Source organism: Sycon ciliatum, chromosome 4, assembly GCF_964019385.1.
Source record: "Sycon ciliatum chromosome 4, ocSycCili1.1, whole genome shotgun sequence".
Classification (NCBI taxonomy): domain Eukaryota; kingdom Metazoa; phylum Porifera; class Calcarea; order Leucosolenida; family Sycettidae; genus Sycon; species Sycon ciliatum.
In genome coordinates, this window is record NC_088646.1 from 3,770,797 (window position 1) to 3,790,543 (window position 19,747).

The 19,747-nt window shown below is 47.7% G+C and overlaps 1 protein-coding gene and 1 non-coding gene across 3 annotated transcripts; both read left to right on the forward strand.

Moving 5' to 3' along the window:
- The first annotated feature begins 8,023 nt into the window (after window positions 1-8,023).
- LOC135813960 (collagen alpha-1(XVII) chain-like) lies at window positions 8,024-16,059 on the forward strand. 2 transcript variants are annotated; one of them, XM_065327005.1, is made up of 7 exons: window positions 8,024-8,799; window positions 9,031-9,099; window positions 10,554-10,628; window positions 10,968-11,036; window positions 12,130-12,186; window positions 14,341-14,479; window positions 15,258-16,059. In XM_065327005.1, exons 1-7 carry the CDS (start codon window positions 8,617-8,619, stop codon window positions 15,479-15,481), a joined length of 816 nt encoding a protein of 271 aa, XP_065183077.1. In that variant the 5' UTR covers window positions 8,024-8,616; the 3' UTR covers window positions 15,482-16,059. The 2 variants fall into 2 exon arrangements, with proteins under 2 accessions (XP_065183077.1, XP_065183078.1); XM_065327006.1 differs by lacking the exon at window positions 8,024-8,799 and adding an exon at window positions 8,867-8,932.
- On the forward strand, window positions 13,629-13,710 carry Trnas-gcu (transfer RNA serine (anticodon GCU)). Its single transcript has one exon. It is a non-coding gene; the product is annotated as a tRNA-Ser (tRNA).
- Window positions 16,060-19,747: the final 3,688 nt, after the last annotated feature.

Sequence of the window (19,747 nt, forward strand, 5' to 3'; positions counted from 1 at the left end):
CTACTCTGAGTCTGAGCCTGAGCAGACCTTACACTTACAGCATGCTGCTTTGATAGAAGCAGACACTACTTTCGTAGATGCACTGTACGTTGAAGTGAAATTGGAGTTACTTTACCAACCAGCCTCGGCTGCTGTGTACTGGGAACCCAGAACCAACAGACATACCAACAACCTCAGCTCTGAAAGCTATAATAGTAACAACACACTGAATCATGGAGCCAAAACTAGTCCAACTTCCAAATGCTTTGGTCAGAAGGTAGCCTTCCGACAGGTTGGCAATTTGGCACACACACACACATATTATGTACATGTACATGTAAATACACACACTGTGACACACTTGTACCTGTTGCTCACTGCCAAAACTGGTCACGTGGGTCTCCCCGGGTCGGGAGAGGGGAGAGAGACTCAAAAGGAACCCTGGAAAGATGACTCAATTGGCTATTGAACCGCCCAACAGCCGGCTAGCCGACACCCCCTGAAATCCCCAAACTCTGGGTACACTTGGAAATGATCCCACTTATGGGCTCACCACGCCTCAGTAAGTGGGCGAGGACAAGGTGCAGAAAAAGGATTGACGGCCTCAGGGTATCCGTCCCGGCATCCCCACCACCCCCACTGCAGGTACCCCTGCACCCAATGAAAGGTAATGCTTGCTACTACATGTAGTAGTAGTAGTACCCATATCGTGTGGATGGCTAATGATTGGAGTTCACCTGATTATCAGCTTGTTGGTTTCAGGGTTCAGAAATGGTTACATAGACAGTCATGTACTTTCTATTTTGAAATGTACATACAATACATGTACACCTGTTAAGTTACTTAACCATGGACTGCTTCTGGCTACATTAACTCTTGTGTCATCAATGGTGCTAGTGACACACACACACACACACACACACACACACACACACACACACACACACACACACACACACACACACACACTGTTACGGTATGTCGACCATCCCGGTGGGGTAACCTGGAACTGAGACTGGAAAGATTCAGTCGCTGGAATGCCGGTGATTCTGAAGCACTCCTGCCGTGTACAGTACAGTTTAGGACGATAGCCTAGTTTACAGTTGTAGGTGGCTCTCACCGCTGATGTCCGTGTCGACGTCGACTCAAGGACACAATACAGTACAGTACAGTAATATCAACTGTTCCGAATGATAATGTGCTTGTGGTACACAGACACGTGAAAGTCTTTAGCGTTTGGCAAGCTGTCCGGATAACGTTAGTCAGTCCCTCCAGGGCACGGAAGTCAACACAATAGCTCGGAGAAGAGAGGATAACCAGGAAAGAGGGGGTACAGCGTGATCAGACATGTAGGTACCGGTAGTACCAAGTGATGAACAAGGAACTCGAGAAAAGTAGGATACTATCAGGTCTTTTGTGTTGTAAGTGAAACAACACGTTTGTTTATTTTTTATGCACATACATATTATGTAGGTTTCATTGAAGTTGTCAAGACCTAGACACACCAAGCCAGCAGAAGCCACTATTGTCAGACCCCCATCAACCTAACATGCTAGTATTTTACAGGTGTTCCCCTCAATCTCCAGCAGGTATGCTGTCGAACATGATTGCCAACCTTGCTTTCTACTTCTAGCTTGGTAGAAAGTCAACCCACATATAATTCGAATAAATTGGACCGTGTCCAGTATGATCTGATGACGGAGATACATGTACATGTACCCAATGCTGTAGACAGCAAGCTCTTTCGGCCATAAAGGCCTCATCAGTACAGCTACGAGCTTTAAGCAAGCCGAACTACCAGCCACGGTGCAAAGGAGAGACCACAGACATTTTAAAGATAGCTCGTCGCTCTAGCGCCACTGGCCCAGAAGTCTAACTACCAATACCGACACCCGAACATCAGCGAACATCTCGCGTAATCCCAGCATCCTGGTGGAATTAGTCTTTCCTATGCATCTACTGGAGTAGAGGAAAGAGATATTTTACATGAGTACTTCTTTGTTTGCTCCTCGCCAGAGTGTAGCATGCAGCAGAGAGAGAGAGAGAGAGAGAGAGAGAGAGAGAGAGAGAGAGAGAGAGAGAGAGAGAGAGAGAGAGAGAGAGAGAGAGAGAGAGAGAGAGAGAGAGAGAGAGAGAGAGAGAGAGAGAGAGAGAGAGAGAGAGAGAGAGAGAGAGAGAGAGAGAGAGAGAGAGAGAGAGAGAGAGAGAAGAGAGGGAGAGAGCTTGTGTGGGCAGGCTTGTGTCCGCCATTCTGTCACGTGTATACTTTCTCTCTTTGCCACCATATTATTCTTCTTTGTTTGTCACAGCAACGCATGAACCTGCTGGACCCATATTGCTCTCCTACGAACCAACATTGTATTGATATTGTATGTTCAGTGTTGATAACACCTGGGGGATCTGGATCGGAGCAGTACTGTACATACTGTACACTGCACCTCTGAACCAGAGCGTTGAGTGGGTAACCACATTAGAGCGACATGCTGATACTAGTAATTTCATCATGTAATGCTTGGCATATTGCTGTTGACAGTTTACTCTTGTTATGCGTGTCCGTCGCTAATAATTGAGTTACAGAACATCCCCAGTGAAGTTAATTTGGTTATAGACTTGTGGTTCATTCATACCTGCACAAAGTCATAGTAATTCGCGTTCAGGGTATCAAGAGTATGTACAGGTCGTTGCTGTGCAAATGGTTGTCGAACATCATCATCAGTTCACTGCTGCAAGACAAGCAGTTCCAACAGTTCACATACCATTGCGTATTTCAACTACATTATTATGATCGATCATACATGTAGGTTCGATAGAGTACAACTGTTTACTGTACAGCGTACTGCTGAACAAGCGAAACCGACGAATTCACGACTGCCCAACGGCCATCATACTGCAAATGTGAAGGAATAGAATAATACAATCATGTACACGTTTCATAATACACCAAGTAGTGCCCTCGCTCAGCTTGAGTCTCCTCATCACGACCACAAGCACGCGTTAGTTAGGTGTCGGAAGTAACATAGCTTATAAGTCTCACTCAGCTGAGTACATGCAAATATGTTTGGTCATTTGTTCCTACACAGCCTTCACGTTGTCGACTAATTGACTTTGTAGGGCTTGAATATTTCGGCGCTATCCGATCGCATGGTGGACTAATATTATGCGATTGCGAATGTAGTCTACTAGTACATGCAGCGTTGCACGTGCCCCGCAGGATAGAGACTCCAGTACATGCGGCAGCATGATCACCACGGGCCGCGGGAAACTAACCATCATGCCCATACACAACATCTGGCAAGAACTTAACTGTACGATCTTCGAGTACATTACATGTATTATGGTTGAATGTTGAGTACTAGTATTGGATGCTCGGACCACAAGTTACAACACAAGGCCCTTGGGGGGGGGGGGGGGGGGGGGGGGTACATGCATGCTCTGAAAACAAGGTTAAACATGGCCCGAGACATCCATTTTGCCTTCGACGTTTTCTAGCATAAGCACCTTCATGTGTAGATGGCATCGGGCATCTATTCTTTGTGGGGTGTTCTCGATCTGCAGTAGACAATGCAACTAGTGCACAGTACAATTATACATGTAGTAACCGTACTGCACAACACGTCAACAGCACACTGGGTACCCCGGGTGCATCCTTTTGTGAAAATAATGTGCTCATCCACACGTGATATACATTGTACGTCAGTGATTGTTGTGTTTGGCACAAATCCTCTGAGTGCTTCCATGTCAACATTCTAAAATTGTAATCATAGTACTGAATAGCTGGTCAGTCTATTAAGAGGTGCATGACACACCACGCCAACATATTAACTTAGGCACTACAGAGTTTCCGCTTTCTCCCACCGAGTGTGTATTTCGTCTGCATAATAGCGATATTCTACTATTATCACTTGCCTGCAGGCTCTTCAGGGCATAGTACAGTACAATGTTTGTTCAGTAGTGCATGGTTAAACGGTTAGCTCGAGTGGGCTATCAACGTGATTATTTCGATATCCTAACTGACGATGTTTGGATCTAACAGTAACACAACATGCTCGTCTCCGCACCTAGCTAACACCACACACAACCTGAGGTGAACGTGACAGTTGTCCATTGCCCACGCCGAGTCTTTACGTTCTAAGGCCCTTTGAGCCTCTCTGATGATACCGTCAAGACAAGACTCAAGTCAAGAGGGCTAGAGGGCTAGGCTATTCACAAGCAAAACAAACAGGAGTACTGGTACACACTTTCAGAGCACACGCCCCCTCCACAGTTTCGCAAGAGGTTCCATGAGCATGGGCCATGTTTTCACACCATCCATTAACTTACTTGTACATGTACCGGTTAGAAGTGGCTTGCTCTATTAGTATTAAAACTAAGGTATCATGTGCGTTTTTGTGCATCGTATTTACACGTTATTTGCATGACCTGAAAACGACAAACATTGTACCGTTTTAGAGTGCATGGGACTATGGCCGTATATCTTTGTACAGTACGAGTACTGGATGATGTGCTGTTTTCCTTTACTCTTTACTAGACTTTAGCACTAAACTCCACACCTTGAGACACAGTGGACGACAATCAGCATGACGTCAGTTGGGACGCAGCCGTGAGCGCTAGGCGTGGGGAATCGTCTGGAGGTGGGAGTTGAGCCACATGTCGAGTAGAAAAATGAACAATTAGCACCATCCTAACCCTATGATTGGGATGAGCCGAATTCATGAAAAGGTATGAATGGCACTGAAGCGAAGATAAACAGCCCACTCCTGGTAATAAGAGAGGCTCAGAGGTGGAACGTCTTAGCACAATCATGTACTACAAACAAATCATCCCAAGAGGGTAGGCTACATCGCACTGCGTTGCCAATATGAAAGGATGTACCCGAGGTTGACATACACGTAATACTAATAACATGCTAACTCTCTCAAGGACTGAGTGTCCAGCGCTCGCGTGATTCTGTGTCAGCCACTTTCCTCAGACAGCCATGCTGGCGGGATGGTAGTACGGAGGGAGGTGCTATCCGAAGTTGAACACATTATACTGATGTGGCTATCTCAGCCCAAGGAAAGGAAGATGGCCACGATAGGGTCGAACACAAACTTTACTCTAGTGGTATTCATCAAGCCACATAGGGGTATCCCGGGTATGGGTTCAGTTACCATCAAGTTGTAGATTCAATCCCGAATTGAATAAGAAGGAACGTTATTATAATTATTATGTAGCAATTACATGTACATGACTGTACTACAGTTGTAAGACCTTCAAGAAATTCACCTCTTGCTGCGTGAAGTAGTTCTCGGCACAGCGCAGAAACTTGAGGAAGTACGGAATGGAATGTGTTCTCTGGTTTCATGTTTCACAGCCTCTTTTACGGGTAAAGTAAACACATTTGAATGAATATTTTTCCCAAGTGTTCCACACTGAAATGTTAACTCAAAGTTCTAAAAACAAAAACAAAACAAAAGACAAAAACCATGTGTTCTCCGGTATGCAGGAGAGTGCAGCCTTGAGGTGCTGCATGCTTGCTGCGATGAGCCGGCGGTATGCTAAGACCTCTGCCCACTTCCGAATTCCAGACTCTTGCCCTTGGCCCCGTGCAATCCTACTCTGCACTGGGAATTCCGCCACTCCGTACAGTACAGCGACTAGTTGCTGTATTTAGTATTTACATAATCGACGTGCAGACTTGATTGCCGTGATGCACACTCTCAAAGCAATACTAGTACAGGTACAAATGCAATCAATTCCACAACAAGTGCATGGCGTAGAATGATTAAAAAAATGCGGCATATTTTACTACCCTCAGAACAGTGACAAGGATACCAGGGAGCACTACACATACCACCAAGAGTATAATACTCTTGATACAACATGTAGACATCCCTGATAGATACCTCCCTCTTCCAATCTGGTCTTGGACATCTTCCGTACATAGCCGGTGTATTAAAGGCCGATCTTACAAAAGCCCTTCCCCAATTCAAACCGTCATTATAGAGAAACAGTCGTGTCAGTCAATTTTTCTTCCGGCTTTTCCCGTTTCAACTTACTCACACTTCTGAATATATCATGATAGATTGTGTAGCATTCATTCATCAATTCATTCATCAAAATAATTGAGGGGAATTGAAAAGATCGTCATGTTGGATTCTAAAGGCTGATTGGTATCTGAAGAATTTCCCCATTCATCGAAGAAACTGTGTGCCTGAGAGTCAACACTTTCCGGCACCAGCCATTTAAACCCCAGGTGGTAGATTGTCGCAACTGCCGAAACCCGCGCTTTACCTTCAAGTGAGGTACATCAGTCACTCAGTGAATGGCAGATGATCATGAAGCCAGGTCATTCAGGCAGAATTGGCTGTCGTCCAAGGGTCCCCACCTGCTCCTCGGCCAAGTAAACAGCCCCTGATCATGTGCATGTAAATGTGATCGAGGTATATAATAATTGGACTCGGATGGAGAGACTCGGATGGAGAGCCAAGGAACTGCTTTTATGTCCACTAACACCACCAGTTACTTGACAATCAGCTCATGCGATAACATTGCACAACACTGACCGACAGTACTGACGAGTGACGTTCTACAACTTACTACATGTAACTGGCTATCAGCTCTAGCACGTCTTGGATGCGCACTCCAACACTGCAACTGGCAACAGTAGGCAACAGCCTTCCAACTAACTTGGAAGGTTCTAAGTTAGTTACATGTACTAGTGTATGAAAACATAGGAGTGGAAGGTGAGCGCAACCAAGACAAGCACAAGCTGAAAGTCTCAGCTGTGAAGGACGTTGGCGGATGTTCATGCATGTCGATGACGATACTGGCAAGACCACTCGACTATACGGTCAAGCCACGATTCAAGGACGCATATCAAAATACCACACAACTTGCGTGGCTCTAAAGATGCAAAGATCAAATGGAGGGAAAGCGATGCGAACATGAACCATGAAAAACCGAACGCCTCAGTTAAAGGGCAAGCATTACATGCACAAGACGGATTCAGGATTTATCCTCGTCCTAGCTACAAATTGTAGGTAAGGACACGGTCACACAATGCCATCATAAGTTAGTAACTCTAGCTGAGCTCTGTTGAGGACGCCTAGACTAGTCTGTAGACATGTCGGTTTGCTGTCTGTAGACTTTGCATGCTTTGCATCGTTCAATCAAGAGGTTATACATGTACATGTACATGTAGACTAACTGTAGGAGCGCATGTAGGCTAGGGTGCCCCTGCTGTCTGTACCATACTAATATTATAATAATTACCTGTATAGTGGCTATGGCTTTAATACACTGTTGGCTATGGAATGTGTGGTGGAGTCATTTTGCATGTACAATGTACATTGTATGATCGGTTGACAGCATGTTACAAGGCGGATGACGCACTGTATTGAAAACAGTGTTCCTGGCTTAGACCATCGTGAGAAGGCATCATCGCCTGTCCGCTTGACGAAGTAATAAAGAATACCATAATATTATCATACCATCACCGGTTGGCAGAGCCCCGGTCTTGCGACCATTTGAACCGTATGGGGTCTAGTGCACAGTACGCTACATACTTGGACCATAGGCATACTCCTCTAGGCTCTAATTGGATAAGACAAGATGTGACCATCCGCGAGGCAATATTGTCACCATTGCGGTGACAATCGGTGTTGTCCCAGCTTCACAAGGACCAGCCCTTTGTTCAGCTCTGCAAATGCCATCGAAGACCGATAGGCAGCACTCCAATAGACCTGGCGTAAGGAAGATCTACACACCATCAATTGTGCTTTTTAGCCTTCAACTAACCACGTAACTCGTTTCGTCTGTATGTATCGCTTGTAATGGCATCGTAGCCTTCTGAGTGCCAAGAGAATGATGCTCTCTGATCTGATCTGATCTCGCGCGCTGTGTGTGTGTGTGAGTTTGACAACACACAGATGAATGGTCGTCATCGCCCTCACACCACCAGTGCCAGTTGTCACCCAGTGCCACGCTGGCAGCTCGTCTAGACTATGGCCCAGTACCGGGTACAGCGGACTGAAGCTACATGTAGGTGGCACTGGCAGTGTGTGACAGCGACGAGGCACGTCTCAGGCTCTCTCTCTCTGCGGGTAGTAGGAGCAGCAGCAGCAGAAGCACGAACACCGTGTGGCCGCGTGGCAGTGTGTGTGCCACTGAGCTGCTGTTTTGATGCGTGTGTTGTCGGCTTGTCTGTCATCGGTTCTCTATCGACCAGTTCAGCTAATCTAAATGGCCGGATTGAAAGCCTGCCTGTTGCGGACTCGGCTTGTCAGCTCTGTTTTCAGTAGTTTGATACCTAGCGCATACGGGAATAGGACTGCAAACTACTCCGCGGAATAAGCGTGCCCTCTAGCTACACGTAGCTAACTCTCCGCTTTCCCTCAAATATTTGGAAGCATTTTTCGAATGCGAATACGCTCGGTCGAGTGCTCCTCTCAGTACTGCAGTGCCAAGCAGTTGCCATAACAGCGGAACGCGTGAGGTCAAAGGCCAACTGTTGAACTTTCATACTTCCTGAGCGGCGAGGTAACCCCGACGTGTGGTCGTGTCTCTCACAACAAGGAGCGCTTGTACTTGTAGCTGCGCACGAGACCAGGAAGTGTGTTACTGCCTTCGTAGGTTCAGTAAACCCTCCCAAAAGAGATGAGGCTGGATTCAACTTCCCTGCGATCAATCGTCTTCCTCGCAGCGGAGGTTGCAGTGGTCCTGTTAGCCATCTCGGAGATCGCTAGCGCTATCACTGGTGCTACACTTACGACCGCAAGTGAGGCATCACGCCGCCGTTGTCCCAAGGAGTGTAAGCAATGGCTGAACAAACGAATTACCGTAAGTTTTAGCAGGGAAATTACAGTGCAAATGGTCGTTTGGTACCGGTTGTAACCAATGTTTCTTATACGACATTTCGGTGATGCCGTTCATTAGCTGTGTTCTGTTTGCCCTGCTGTCACGTTTGTCTGTGGTACGGATACTGTCTGACAATGACTAGAGTTGATGTTGTTGTCGGCCCTGCTGGCAGTGGGCACGACTCAATGCGAACTGGTCTTCTTGTGCACCCAGAGATCTCTATCGGACTTCTCGGCAACGCTGGACACCAGCCTGCGCGGCCCACCCGGACCTACCGGCCAGGTACGAACGCACACCTAACCAGCATACGCCGAGTTACGGCAGTGCCTATCGGCTGTTACAATACTAGTTTACGTAGGCACAACATTCTGGGAATATGTGACTGTTTATCACTGTCTAAAAGTTAAACCTTATGTGCACGCATATCAGCTACCAGGCAATAACATTAGAACCAGTAAGCCTTATGCCAGTTGAACAGATCCACGAAATTTCGCAGAATCCCGTAAACCCGGTTGTGTGTTGAATGTGCAGGACCCTATTGTGTTTTCTGCTATTTCCACTAAGAAATGGGCCCTGAAGGCATTTCATACGAAAACCTTTTTTTCTGACAAAGATCTAGCTAGTCAATAGTTCTAACCAAAGTGAAGAAGCTTGAAAAGCGATTGCTTGCCATTTAATTATGAGGCTAAAATTGGTCAAATGCGCATACATTGCACACAATGAACACCCAACAGGGTCTATGGGATTCTACCGGGTTTCGTGGATCTGTACAACTGGCATAAGGTCTGTTTTGTCGGGCTGTCTTTGTTGCCTGGTTATCCAGACACAGACGCGGTTGTTGGGCATTTGATCCGTCAACGTTTACAACCATTCGCTGCGCACACCTTGCAGCATACCTTTCACATGGATGGATAGTTAACCAATTTGCACACTAAATTGGCTTACTAAATCAATATGATAGGCTGTACCACAGCAAAACGCTTCAGTCTTGCAACAGATCTCCGATACACTGGAGCACAGTGTTGAATAAACCCATTTCTACAATGACAAACAAGGCTTTTGTGTCTTGACAGGTTGAAGAATCACTGTGTGGAGACCTCTTCTAGCCTGAGAACATGCGTGTAATGTAATGAGGTGTCCCACATCCATGGCCATAGGCCATGCGCGTGTGTGTGTGCCGGGGGGGGGGGGGGGGGGGGCAGGGGCAGATTCAACTACAACTAAAGACTGAGTACTGTGCAACATGGCTGCATGACCCACAATGAAGTTTTGTATTGTATGCAGCACTTTTATTAGTTTTACTTGGGCATTCCCAACAGACGCTAAGTTCGTACATACCCACGGTATGCAATGTGTTCAAGGCATAAATGGCTGACTAAGAATGTAGTCTGAAGTTAGAAAGGATCCAGCGCAGTCCCTGACCACCTGTCGGCTCTTCAGTGGCCGCTTTGAACAGTCCCGGTGTCAACTACATGTATTTGCCTTCACAAGGTGTACCTTTAAAAAAAGGGCATATACAATAGGCGCCGGACTTGAAGCATGGAAATGTGAAAAAGAGCACTGACGTATTCACTTTCCGTTGTGGACATTGGTCAAACAGAAAATCACCTTGCATAGAAGTCTGTTTGAATAGATGCATGACCTGAACATGGGCCTACTCAGGCCATGAGCACTGTTTATTTTTTTGCAACTACGCTTTGTCTTGAGTGTGATGTATTATTTTGCGATCGGAACAGGTTGGGTCGCGAGGACCGATGGGATTTCCTGGCGCACAGGGACCTAGAGGCTGGCAGGGAGAACGAGGCATTGCGGTGAGTGGCACATAGTATGCATGCATGGCGAGTGAGGTGGCATTACCACAGACAGCTGCACAAGTTCGTGCATCAACCCTTAAGATATGATCACTCATCTGTTTACGGTCCAATGCCGCTATGATCTTCTACGGTGTGAGTGAGTGGTAAGAGGTGTAAGACTTTCCTACAGATAGTCAGCAGTCCATATAGTGTCCCGTATGTAGATAAACTTTGACCAATGCTATGAGTTCTCAGGGTGAGTAGACAAATACATGTTGGCTTCAGTAAATGTGTGATCTAGTGCATGACTATGCAGCCTCTTCTCGTCGTTTTGTACATTGAAATCCACTGCACCAGGGTCGATCAGGCCGCCCCGGAGCAGATGGATTCCCAGGATACAACGGCGCTCCTGGTACCATCGGACCGGTATGTTGGCACCATCTGTCAGCTAGTCGCATGCCCTGTGTGATCATCCATGTACTGTGTGTAGACATCCATGTACACTATAGTGTCTCAACACGAAATGGAAATACAATGGTCCTGCCATGAGCATAACCAATCACATTGAATTTTCTAGACTAATGTTGTATTCCTCTCAAATCTCGACATCCAGGGGATTTCCGAGGTGGCTTTAAGGAGACCAACCGCAGTGCTTCTAACCAGCAATACCTTTTTAAGGTTACATGCATGTGAAGTCAATGTTTGATTGGAATAGGTGTAGTCAGTGGATCATCTCTCTCTCTCTCTCTCTCTCTCTCTCTCTCTCTCTCTCTCTCTCTCTCTCTCTCTCTCTCTCTCTCTCTCTCTCTCTCTCTCTTTCTCTTACTTTCTTTCTTTCTTTCTTTCTCTCTGACTCTCTGTCTCTTTGGCTGTCTCATTCTGTTGTCTCATTCTGTCCATCTGCCTGTCTCTCTGTCCCTCTGTCTCACTGTTTGCTTATCTGTCTCTCTGCCTGTCTCTCTGTCTGTCTGTCTGGGAGATAGTTGACGACCTAAACGATGACAAACCGGCACTTGATCCCATCAAGAAAGTAGCACATAATTACGAAAAAAAGTTACAGGACCACTGCGTAGAAGGACAGAAGTGATCACAATTGAGTTGACGTTTCGACCATACTGGTCTTCTTCAGAAACCCCCTCTGAACTTCTAATGTCTGTCTGTCTGTCTGTCTGTATGTCTGTCTGTCTGTCTGTCTCTCTCTCTCTCTCTCTCTCTCTTTCAGTCTGTTTGTCTGTCTGTCTGTCTGTCTGTCTGTTTCTCTCTCTCTCTTTCTTTCTCTCTCTCTCTCTCTCTCTCTCTCTCTCTCTCTCTCTCTCTCTCTCTCTCTCTCTCTCTCTCTCTCTCTCTCTCTCTCTCTCTCTCTCTCTCTCTCTCTCTCTCTCTCTATGTCTGTCTATCTCACTGTAATCCTGCGATCATTGTGCCTATTATTAGATTCTGTTTCTCCGAATGGAACTGTCATTTTCTGTTTCGGCTATGTCTGGACTTCCCGCTGCATGCGTTGTGTTCTGCTCTGTAGCCGGGCCAGCGAGGTCAGCGTGGTGAAAAAGGCAATTCTGGTGATAAAGGAGATCTTGTAAGAGTACTGTCAAAGCTCTTTAGGACGAACACCAACTTAATTAAGGGACCGATGGTGTTTGTAGTCAATAACAGGAGTTCTTCTTATCCATATTTCATACCCAGTGATTACACAGCAATTCAGGGGCCAATAGAACTTGGAATGCCAGTTCTTCTAAAGCGAACGTTTGTCTTATCTGTGTTCTTGCTAACGAGGTTGCACTGTAGTTGCAATACATTGACATGCAACATCAATGAGCTACTGGTACACGTGTCTAACCCAACAGATTGGTTGCGTTTTGAAGTGACCTTGGCATATTGTCCTTTCCACCCTTTACTGGTGTCACTCGCGATACTGTCTTTTCCACTGGTACATCACCTGGTCACTGTCCATTGTCCGCCATCCCCTAGACCTATGACTTTCATTCAACTTACAAAAGAGCCCCTTGAAGGTACCACGCCACCCTCGACACTGACCAGCAACGTGTCATCGAGCTTGCCTCTGAGAAGGGTGCATCGAGCTGGCTGACGTGCAGGCCTCTGGCGCGCCATGGCTTCTCCCTCAGCAAGGGTGAATTTCGGGATGGTGTATACCTCCGCTACAACTGGCTGCCAGCCCGCCTGCCATCGGATTGCCCTTGTGGTGCCAAGTTCACCACCTGTCATGCCCTTCCATGCCCCACAGGTGGGTTCCCTTCCATCCGCCACAATGAGGAGCGCGACATCACCGCAACTTTGCTGAAGAAGGTGGCGTACAATGTGGCAGTGGAGCCTCACCTCCAGCCGGTAACCGGAGAGCAATTTTGCCTTCGCTCCGCCAATGTTCAGGAACAGGCCCGCCTGGATGTCGCTGCCAGTGGCCTTTGGGGTGGCCGATTTGAGCGCACGTTTATTGATGTCAGGTTGTTGAACCCGTGTGCGTCCTCTAATCGAGCCATTTCACTGGCCTCCACCTACACTCGGCAGGAGAAGGAGAAGCACAGGGCTTATGAGCAACGTGTGCGTGATATCGAACGCTGATGCATCGTTTGTTCCAGCAGTCTTTGCCACAACGGGTGGGATGAGTCGGCATTGCAATGCACTCTACAACAGGATTGCCTGCCTGCTTGCTGATAAAACCAGCGAGCCTTCCAGCACCGTCATGGCATGGGTCCGCTGTAGACTCAGCTTTGCCCTCCTCCGTGCTAGTGTGATGTGCCTCCGTGGATCCCGCACTCTGTGCGCCCCTGTTGGCTCCAACTCCCTGCCTCGCTTGTTGCAGCTGAGGCAGTGATCCCAGGACACCAATCATTTACTTTTATTATCAGGCTGTTTTCGGTTTGTTATGATTTCTTGGTTTTCCATATTAGACTGTTTTCGCGGCCATTTTAGCTCTCTCGACTGTGTTAGCTCGTTTTCTTCTGGTACTTGAAGGTACCATTCTGTGTAATCATTGTTGAGATGCTTGCGTGCATTGTGGTTGACGAGGTGGCCGAGTGGTTAAGGCGATGGACTGCTAATCCATTGGGCTCTGCCCGCGTGGGTTCGAATCCCATCTTCGTCGTGACATTTTTTTCTTTTTCCTCATCTGATGTATTTTTGTGTATCAGAAAGCGAGAAAATTCACTTTGAAACTCGTACTCTCCTCCATCATGCAATGTCAAACCCAGACTGTCTTCTAAGGGTGCGTTCTTATATTCTCTTGCTTCTAGAAGAAGGAGAAAAGAGAAGTCGAAGAAACTGGGATTATTCAAGAACGGGTCTCAAAGAATTCGGAGATATTTTGCACATGTCAAGCAAAATGAAGCGCCAAAGGGGCCGCGATCTTGAGTGATGAATGTAGTATGCACGTGTGCGTATGCGGCGAAAAGGTAAATGCGTACACTCATGATGAACACGTGGCTTTTAGTCGTAGTTCGCATGCGCTGATCCCAAACCGCGGGAATCTCCAAGTTTCAACCACCTCTGAAGCTTGGAGAGCTTTGGAGAGCCTCCTAAAAGTCGGAGAGGATATAAGAACCAGGGAGTAATACAATAATTATATGGTATTGTACTACTCCCTGATAAGAACAGCTCTCGTACTTTTCGGAGAGTCTCCAACTTTTCCGAGAGGATTTAAGAACGCACCCTAAGATTGATCTGCTCAAGCACACAAACTACATGTACACCGTTTGCTTTTTCCTCACAACTGCAGGGTGACATTGGACCACTGGGACCAAAGGGGATGAAAGGCGAACGAGGCAAGCCCGGGCAAGCGTTCTCACTACCGCATTGCAGAGAAGGCCAATATCTTTCATCCAATGGAGCCTATCTCATCTGCCTGGACTTTCCCCGTAAGCTCGATTTCACATCGGAATGTGATCTCGTGGCCAACCTTTCTATTTAAAGGATTTGCAAACTCCACTACAACTATCTGGACTCTACTATTCTAGAAAAGTAATGTTGTGATTGCCGGGGCGGATTGGAAGCATTCAGTCATGATTTCTTTTGTTCCATATAATGAAATACTTCCATTGCAGGGTGTATTGCCGGCATGGATGCATCATGTGTCAGTTTTTCCTGTGCTTGTTCGACAGATCGTGACCGTGTTTAAAAAAAGTAGCCTTGTGAGAGTTAGCTGGTGCCAAGGTGTCCATCCCATATGCGGCACTGAGCTCTGCTGGGTCCAGCGTATTAGTGGTCACGAGCTTTCATGATGGCCTTTGCCATTGTGACACAAAGCATACAAACTTGAAAGGAAGGCTACGCAATTGCCATTCCATACTTTTTTCGTGTTTACTTGTTCAAGATTGGCATACATCTGTGGATGGTTCTTTTTGTTCTTCTTTTCTTGTACAAGTAAGAGAGAGAGAGAGAGAGAGAGAGAGAGAGAGAGAGAGAGAGAGAGAGAGAGAGAGAGAGAGAGAGAGAGAGAGAGAGAGAGAGAGAGAGAGAGAGAGAGAGAGAGAGAGAGAGAGAGAGAGAGAGAGAGGGAGGGAGGGAGGGAGGGAGGGAGGGAGGGACCCGGAGGGAGGGATAAATGAAATTCTCTTTGTTCCAGGAAAGTAAGATAATGATGATGGTTGAGTGGTAATGGCGCATTCTGGACTGTTGACTGCTTTTCTGGCTCAGATCGACCTTGTGATTGTCCACCTCAAGCACAACCAGATACATCACCTGAACAAGACCGTGAGAGTCAAGCAAAGGGCGATGCACTCGTGACGGATGTGCAGCCTACTAATCAGGCTGATGTAGCTGTTCTGCCATCGGTCCAGCCCGCCAACAATCCATCTCACAGTCCTGGTATGATCCTGAGTAATGCCACCACAGATATGGGCATGTTGGGAGCAGTTTGACTTGCCGCACAAACAATATGTGGCTTGGATCATCATAATGAATGTACTAATGTTCTGAATGCTCGGTGTGAGCATACTAAACGCAAATCCTATCATAGGCCTCGACACAGCATTAGTATTTGTTTTATCGTATCAAGGCTCCCACTGTAATCTTTCTAAAATTCCTCCAGCTATTGTCAGCCGATAGCGGCGAGGCCCAAGAACTGAACCAATGCACTGAAATGTACTGTACATGTACACGCATGCATGGATGCTAGGCTAGACTAGAGGCTGTGTAGTTTGACATTTTAATGCTTTGGATCCGGATGTTGGATCTCCCTTTACACACCGAACACCTTACACGTGTTTGTAACTTGTACACCCATCACCATTCACCAGACTCAAGGAGTGGATTCCCAAGCAAGTAGCACGGGACAATTACTGCTTGCCTATAGACTTGCCCAGCCTTCTCCTTCAGTTATTTGAATCAGAGCTCGGAGACACCAGTAAACAGCATTCAGCTAGCAGCAGTGTCCATCCAAGAACATTGCCATTTTCTCTATTTTTGGGCAATTTTTTGAGTATTTTTGCGTATTTTCCGATCAAAGTCAAAAATCCCCGGTATGCCGGTAGTTACCCTAGTTTTCAGGTAGTACAGGGAAAACCCGGCGGTATGGTTGGCAAGTACATGCATGACATTGGCTCTGTCAGTTTGTGTCTTGTGTGTTAGCTACATCGCATGATGCCAGTGTTCATCAATACTGGAATAGAGTATGATGTGGACATGCGACTCCATTGCCCGGACTAAAATTTTCCACGGGCTGTAGACTGGTAGCCGACGGTTTGAAACTTTGAATCCTACAGGCACTAGTTTGAACATTTTCTTGCTTTGCTTGCGAAGTATTTAGACTAGGATAGGGTTATTGCCTTCAACAGTGTTGATGGTTTGAAAATAGTATCGGGCATGTATGCACGTTCTGAAGATGTAGGTCTTTGGATTGCCTAATCCAGACAGAAATGGGTTCGAGTGATCCCGCCACATTGTAGTAGCTGGGGCACTGGACGTTTCCAGATCAGAATTTTCCCCTGAGTGTTAGCGGTCGGCATGAGCCAGATGCACAGTGACCCACCGGGAGGGGAAGGTTGCCTTGACCTCGAAAGGCCATGTCTGTCGGTGGGCCTCAGAAGTCAATACGTGACGACAACACTGATGGTTCCAGTACGAAAGTCAGGAGCTGCTTGCATTCCGCTCGTTCCAGCACTGGGCAGACACCCAGCAGGGTTGTTGCAGTTCATGTGTGACTCCGAGGTAGCCAGCAATACTTGTCTGGTCAACAAGCATACCGGTGCAAGTAATGATTATGACTGTCTAGCAGTGGAGGTCGAGACTCGAGGTGCGCCTGTCGTCCAGCTCCACACTTGCCGCGTCTTGGCCTTGGTGCTGAGGACGCGGCCTTTGGCAGCGAGTAGCTTACCGGTATTTGTAGCGATATCCCACACAGCCACGCTCGAGTGTACGTACCGGTACTGCCGGGCCAGCTACCGTTTTGTATTTGTATTTTTCTCCACAGGCTTTGGCCTAAAGGGAGTCTCCGTCAACGGATGAAGAAGAAGCCGAAGCGAAAGTAAAAAATTAAAAGGGAAAGGATAGAAAGATACGGGGGGGGGGGGAGCAATTATTTAAGTTAACACAGTGCTCTATGACAGCGCTACTCTACGTGGAATGATAACGGAGGGCTCATAACGGGTGGTAGCAAAGTGGGTGCGGACAAGAGAGAGAAAACATTTTGGGCTGGGTACAGTACGAATGGCAGCTGGGAGGAAGTTCCATGTGGCAGTGGTTGCAAAGAAAAAAGGGGCACCGTTGTGTGTGCTGGCTCTAGCAGGCAGTTGCAGGTGTCTGGTGCTGTGTGACATTGTATTGCCCATGTCCTCCAGGGTCGTCATCTGGCTATGGATACGGTGGTGGAGCTCAAGAAGGCACTGAATGTGCCTTCGCCATGCGAGGCTGGGCCACCGTTGCGAGACTTCTCGTGTAGGCGGCAAACAGCACCGCTCGCGTAAGCTGATTTCCTCTCTAGCTCTGGTAGTTTTCGCCTTTTGCGGTGACCACACTCTGGCGTAGTGCACGCATGTAGTCCGCGAACCAGTCCAGTTGGGTAGAGGAGACATCAAGTTAGTTGGAAGAGGTCGTGGAGCAAGGTCTGGTGTTGGACACAGTCGAATGCTTTGCTCATGCCTATGAGTACAGCGTCAGTGTGCAGGTGCTGATCTGCCGCTTCGTAGAAATCGATCCACTGCTACTAAGACGGCATCCTCTGTCGAGTGGTGTGTTCGGCGAGCAAACCGCTCGGCAGGAAAGAGGTCATGTTCGGTCAGGAGCGCACAGAGCCTTTTGTGCACAGTCCGTTCCAAGATCTTTGAAGCCGAAACCGGAAGCAAAGATTTAGATCGGTAGTTCTTTGCAGTCTCGGGGTCTCCCGCCTTGAAAACGGGGTGGATACGGGCCAATTTCAGCATCGTCGGAACCATTCCCATGGCTAGTGACGCGTTCATTGCAATGGTCAGTAGGAAAGTACAAGCAAATGTACACACTATACCTATTTCCTGCTTACAAGTATACATGTAGTTCAGAGCCCTAGTACAACTCATCACCCCACATAGTAATCTCAGACTCGAACCAGGAACCCTCGCTTATGGCTAGGCCCCCGTGTAATATGCCGGCATTTTTTTGAGCATTTTCGGTACAATCCGCGAACCCAGCACTTTGGGCTCGTGATGCAGCATTTTGGGGGAAACGGAGCACTTGGCCGTTGTGTATCAAAATAGAGAGAAGAAAAATTTCCCAAACACATGTACCTGGTTCAGTGATGTGTGTGTGTGTGTGGGGGGGGGGGGGGGGCATTCTGCTGCATTTTTTTTTTTTTTTTTAAATTTCGGCCAGTCGGCTACTATCATTTTCGTCTTGGGGGCTAGACAAGGGGAAGTAGCCATGTCGGGGCGTGAGCCCGCCTTTCGGCACCGGGAGTTGCAGCTCGCTCGACTTGACTCTGAGTGCAGAGGACCCACACCTTGATCTGGTGAGCTGCGTCGTGGGGATTTTGCAGTCAGATGCACATATTATGTGCGACTGCGGGGCTCGAACCCGCGACCTCTCGGGTCGCAGGCAAGTGCAGTACCCAATGTACCCAATGTACTACCGGGGAGCCCCCGCTGCATAGTAAAGTTCCCGGGGGTACAAACACTGATGAGGGGTGAATTCCCCGAAACACTGTGCATTGAGCAGGGAGTGGTGCTTTCTTGCAGGTTTGCCGAGTCGAAGGTTCGATGGACTTCTCGTGTGCTCTGGATGGCAGTCGTGAGTCAGTCCAGTGTCAAGTAAAGTCGGCGGAATAGCGCGAGCTCCAGTGTGGGGAGCAAACCCTTTCTTACAAATAATCGCCGAAGTCGCAACCACTACTTCGTACTGTTGTGCCCAGCGCGGGCTTGCGACTAGTTGGTTTGGAGGTGACAGCGTTGCGAATGACCGAGGGTCCTCAACGTCTGGTCTCACCGTCCAGGAGCGACACTGACTCACGCTGCTATCTGGTGTTCACGAGGTGTTTGTCGCGCTGGAAATGGAGCGTCTCTGTAAGTTTGTATCCCTGGTGATGTTTGTGCCTGGACAGCACTATATAAGTGGTGCTCTTCAGGCACAATCTTCCTCAGCCTACTCAAGCTCAACTGATGAGGGGTGAATTCCCCGAAACACTGTGTATTGAGCAGGGAGTGGTGCTTTCTTGCAGGTTTGCCGAGTCGAAGGTTCGATGGACTTCTCGTGTACTCTGGATGGCAGTCGTGAGTCAGTCCAGTGTCAAGTAAAGTCGGCGGAATAGCGCGAGCTCCAGTGTGGGGAGCAAACCCTTTCTTACAAATAATCGCCGAAGTCGCAACCACTACTTCGTACTGTTGTGCCCAGCGCGGGCTTGCGACTAGTTGGTTTGGAGGTGACAGCGTTGCGAATGACCGAGGGTCCTCAACGTCTGGTCTCACCGTCCAGGAGCGACACTGACTCACGCTGCTATCTGGTGTTCACGAGGTGTTTGTCGCGCTGGAAATGGAGCGTCACTAAGTTTGTATCCCTGGTGATGTTTGTGCCTGGACAGCACTATATAAGTGGTGCTCTTCAGGCACAATCTTCCTCAGCCTACTCAAGCTCAACTGATGAGGGGTGAATTCCCCGAAACACTGTGTATTGAGCAGGGAGTGGTGCTTTCTTGTAGGTTTGCCGAGTCGAAGGTTCGATGG

Bases quoted from the DNA above. Each gene is read 5' to 3' on its own strand.
- LOC135813960 (XM_065327005.1), top strand. From the start codon at position 8,617: ATGAGGCTGGATTCAACTTCCCTGCGATCAATCGTCTTCCTCGCAGCG. The intron at 8,800-9,030 runs GTAAGTTTTAGC...TTGTGCACCCAG, and splicing joins GGCTGAACAAACGAATTACC to AGATCTCTATCGGACTTCTC. The intron at 11,037-12,129 runs GTATGTTGGCAC...TCTGCTCTGTAG, and splicing joins CTCCTGGTACCATCGGACCG to CCGGGCCAGCGAGGTCAGCG.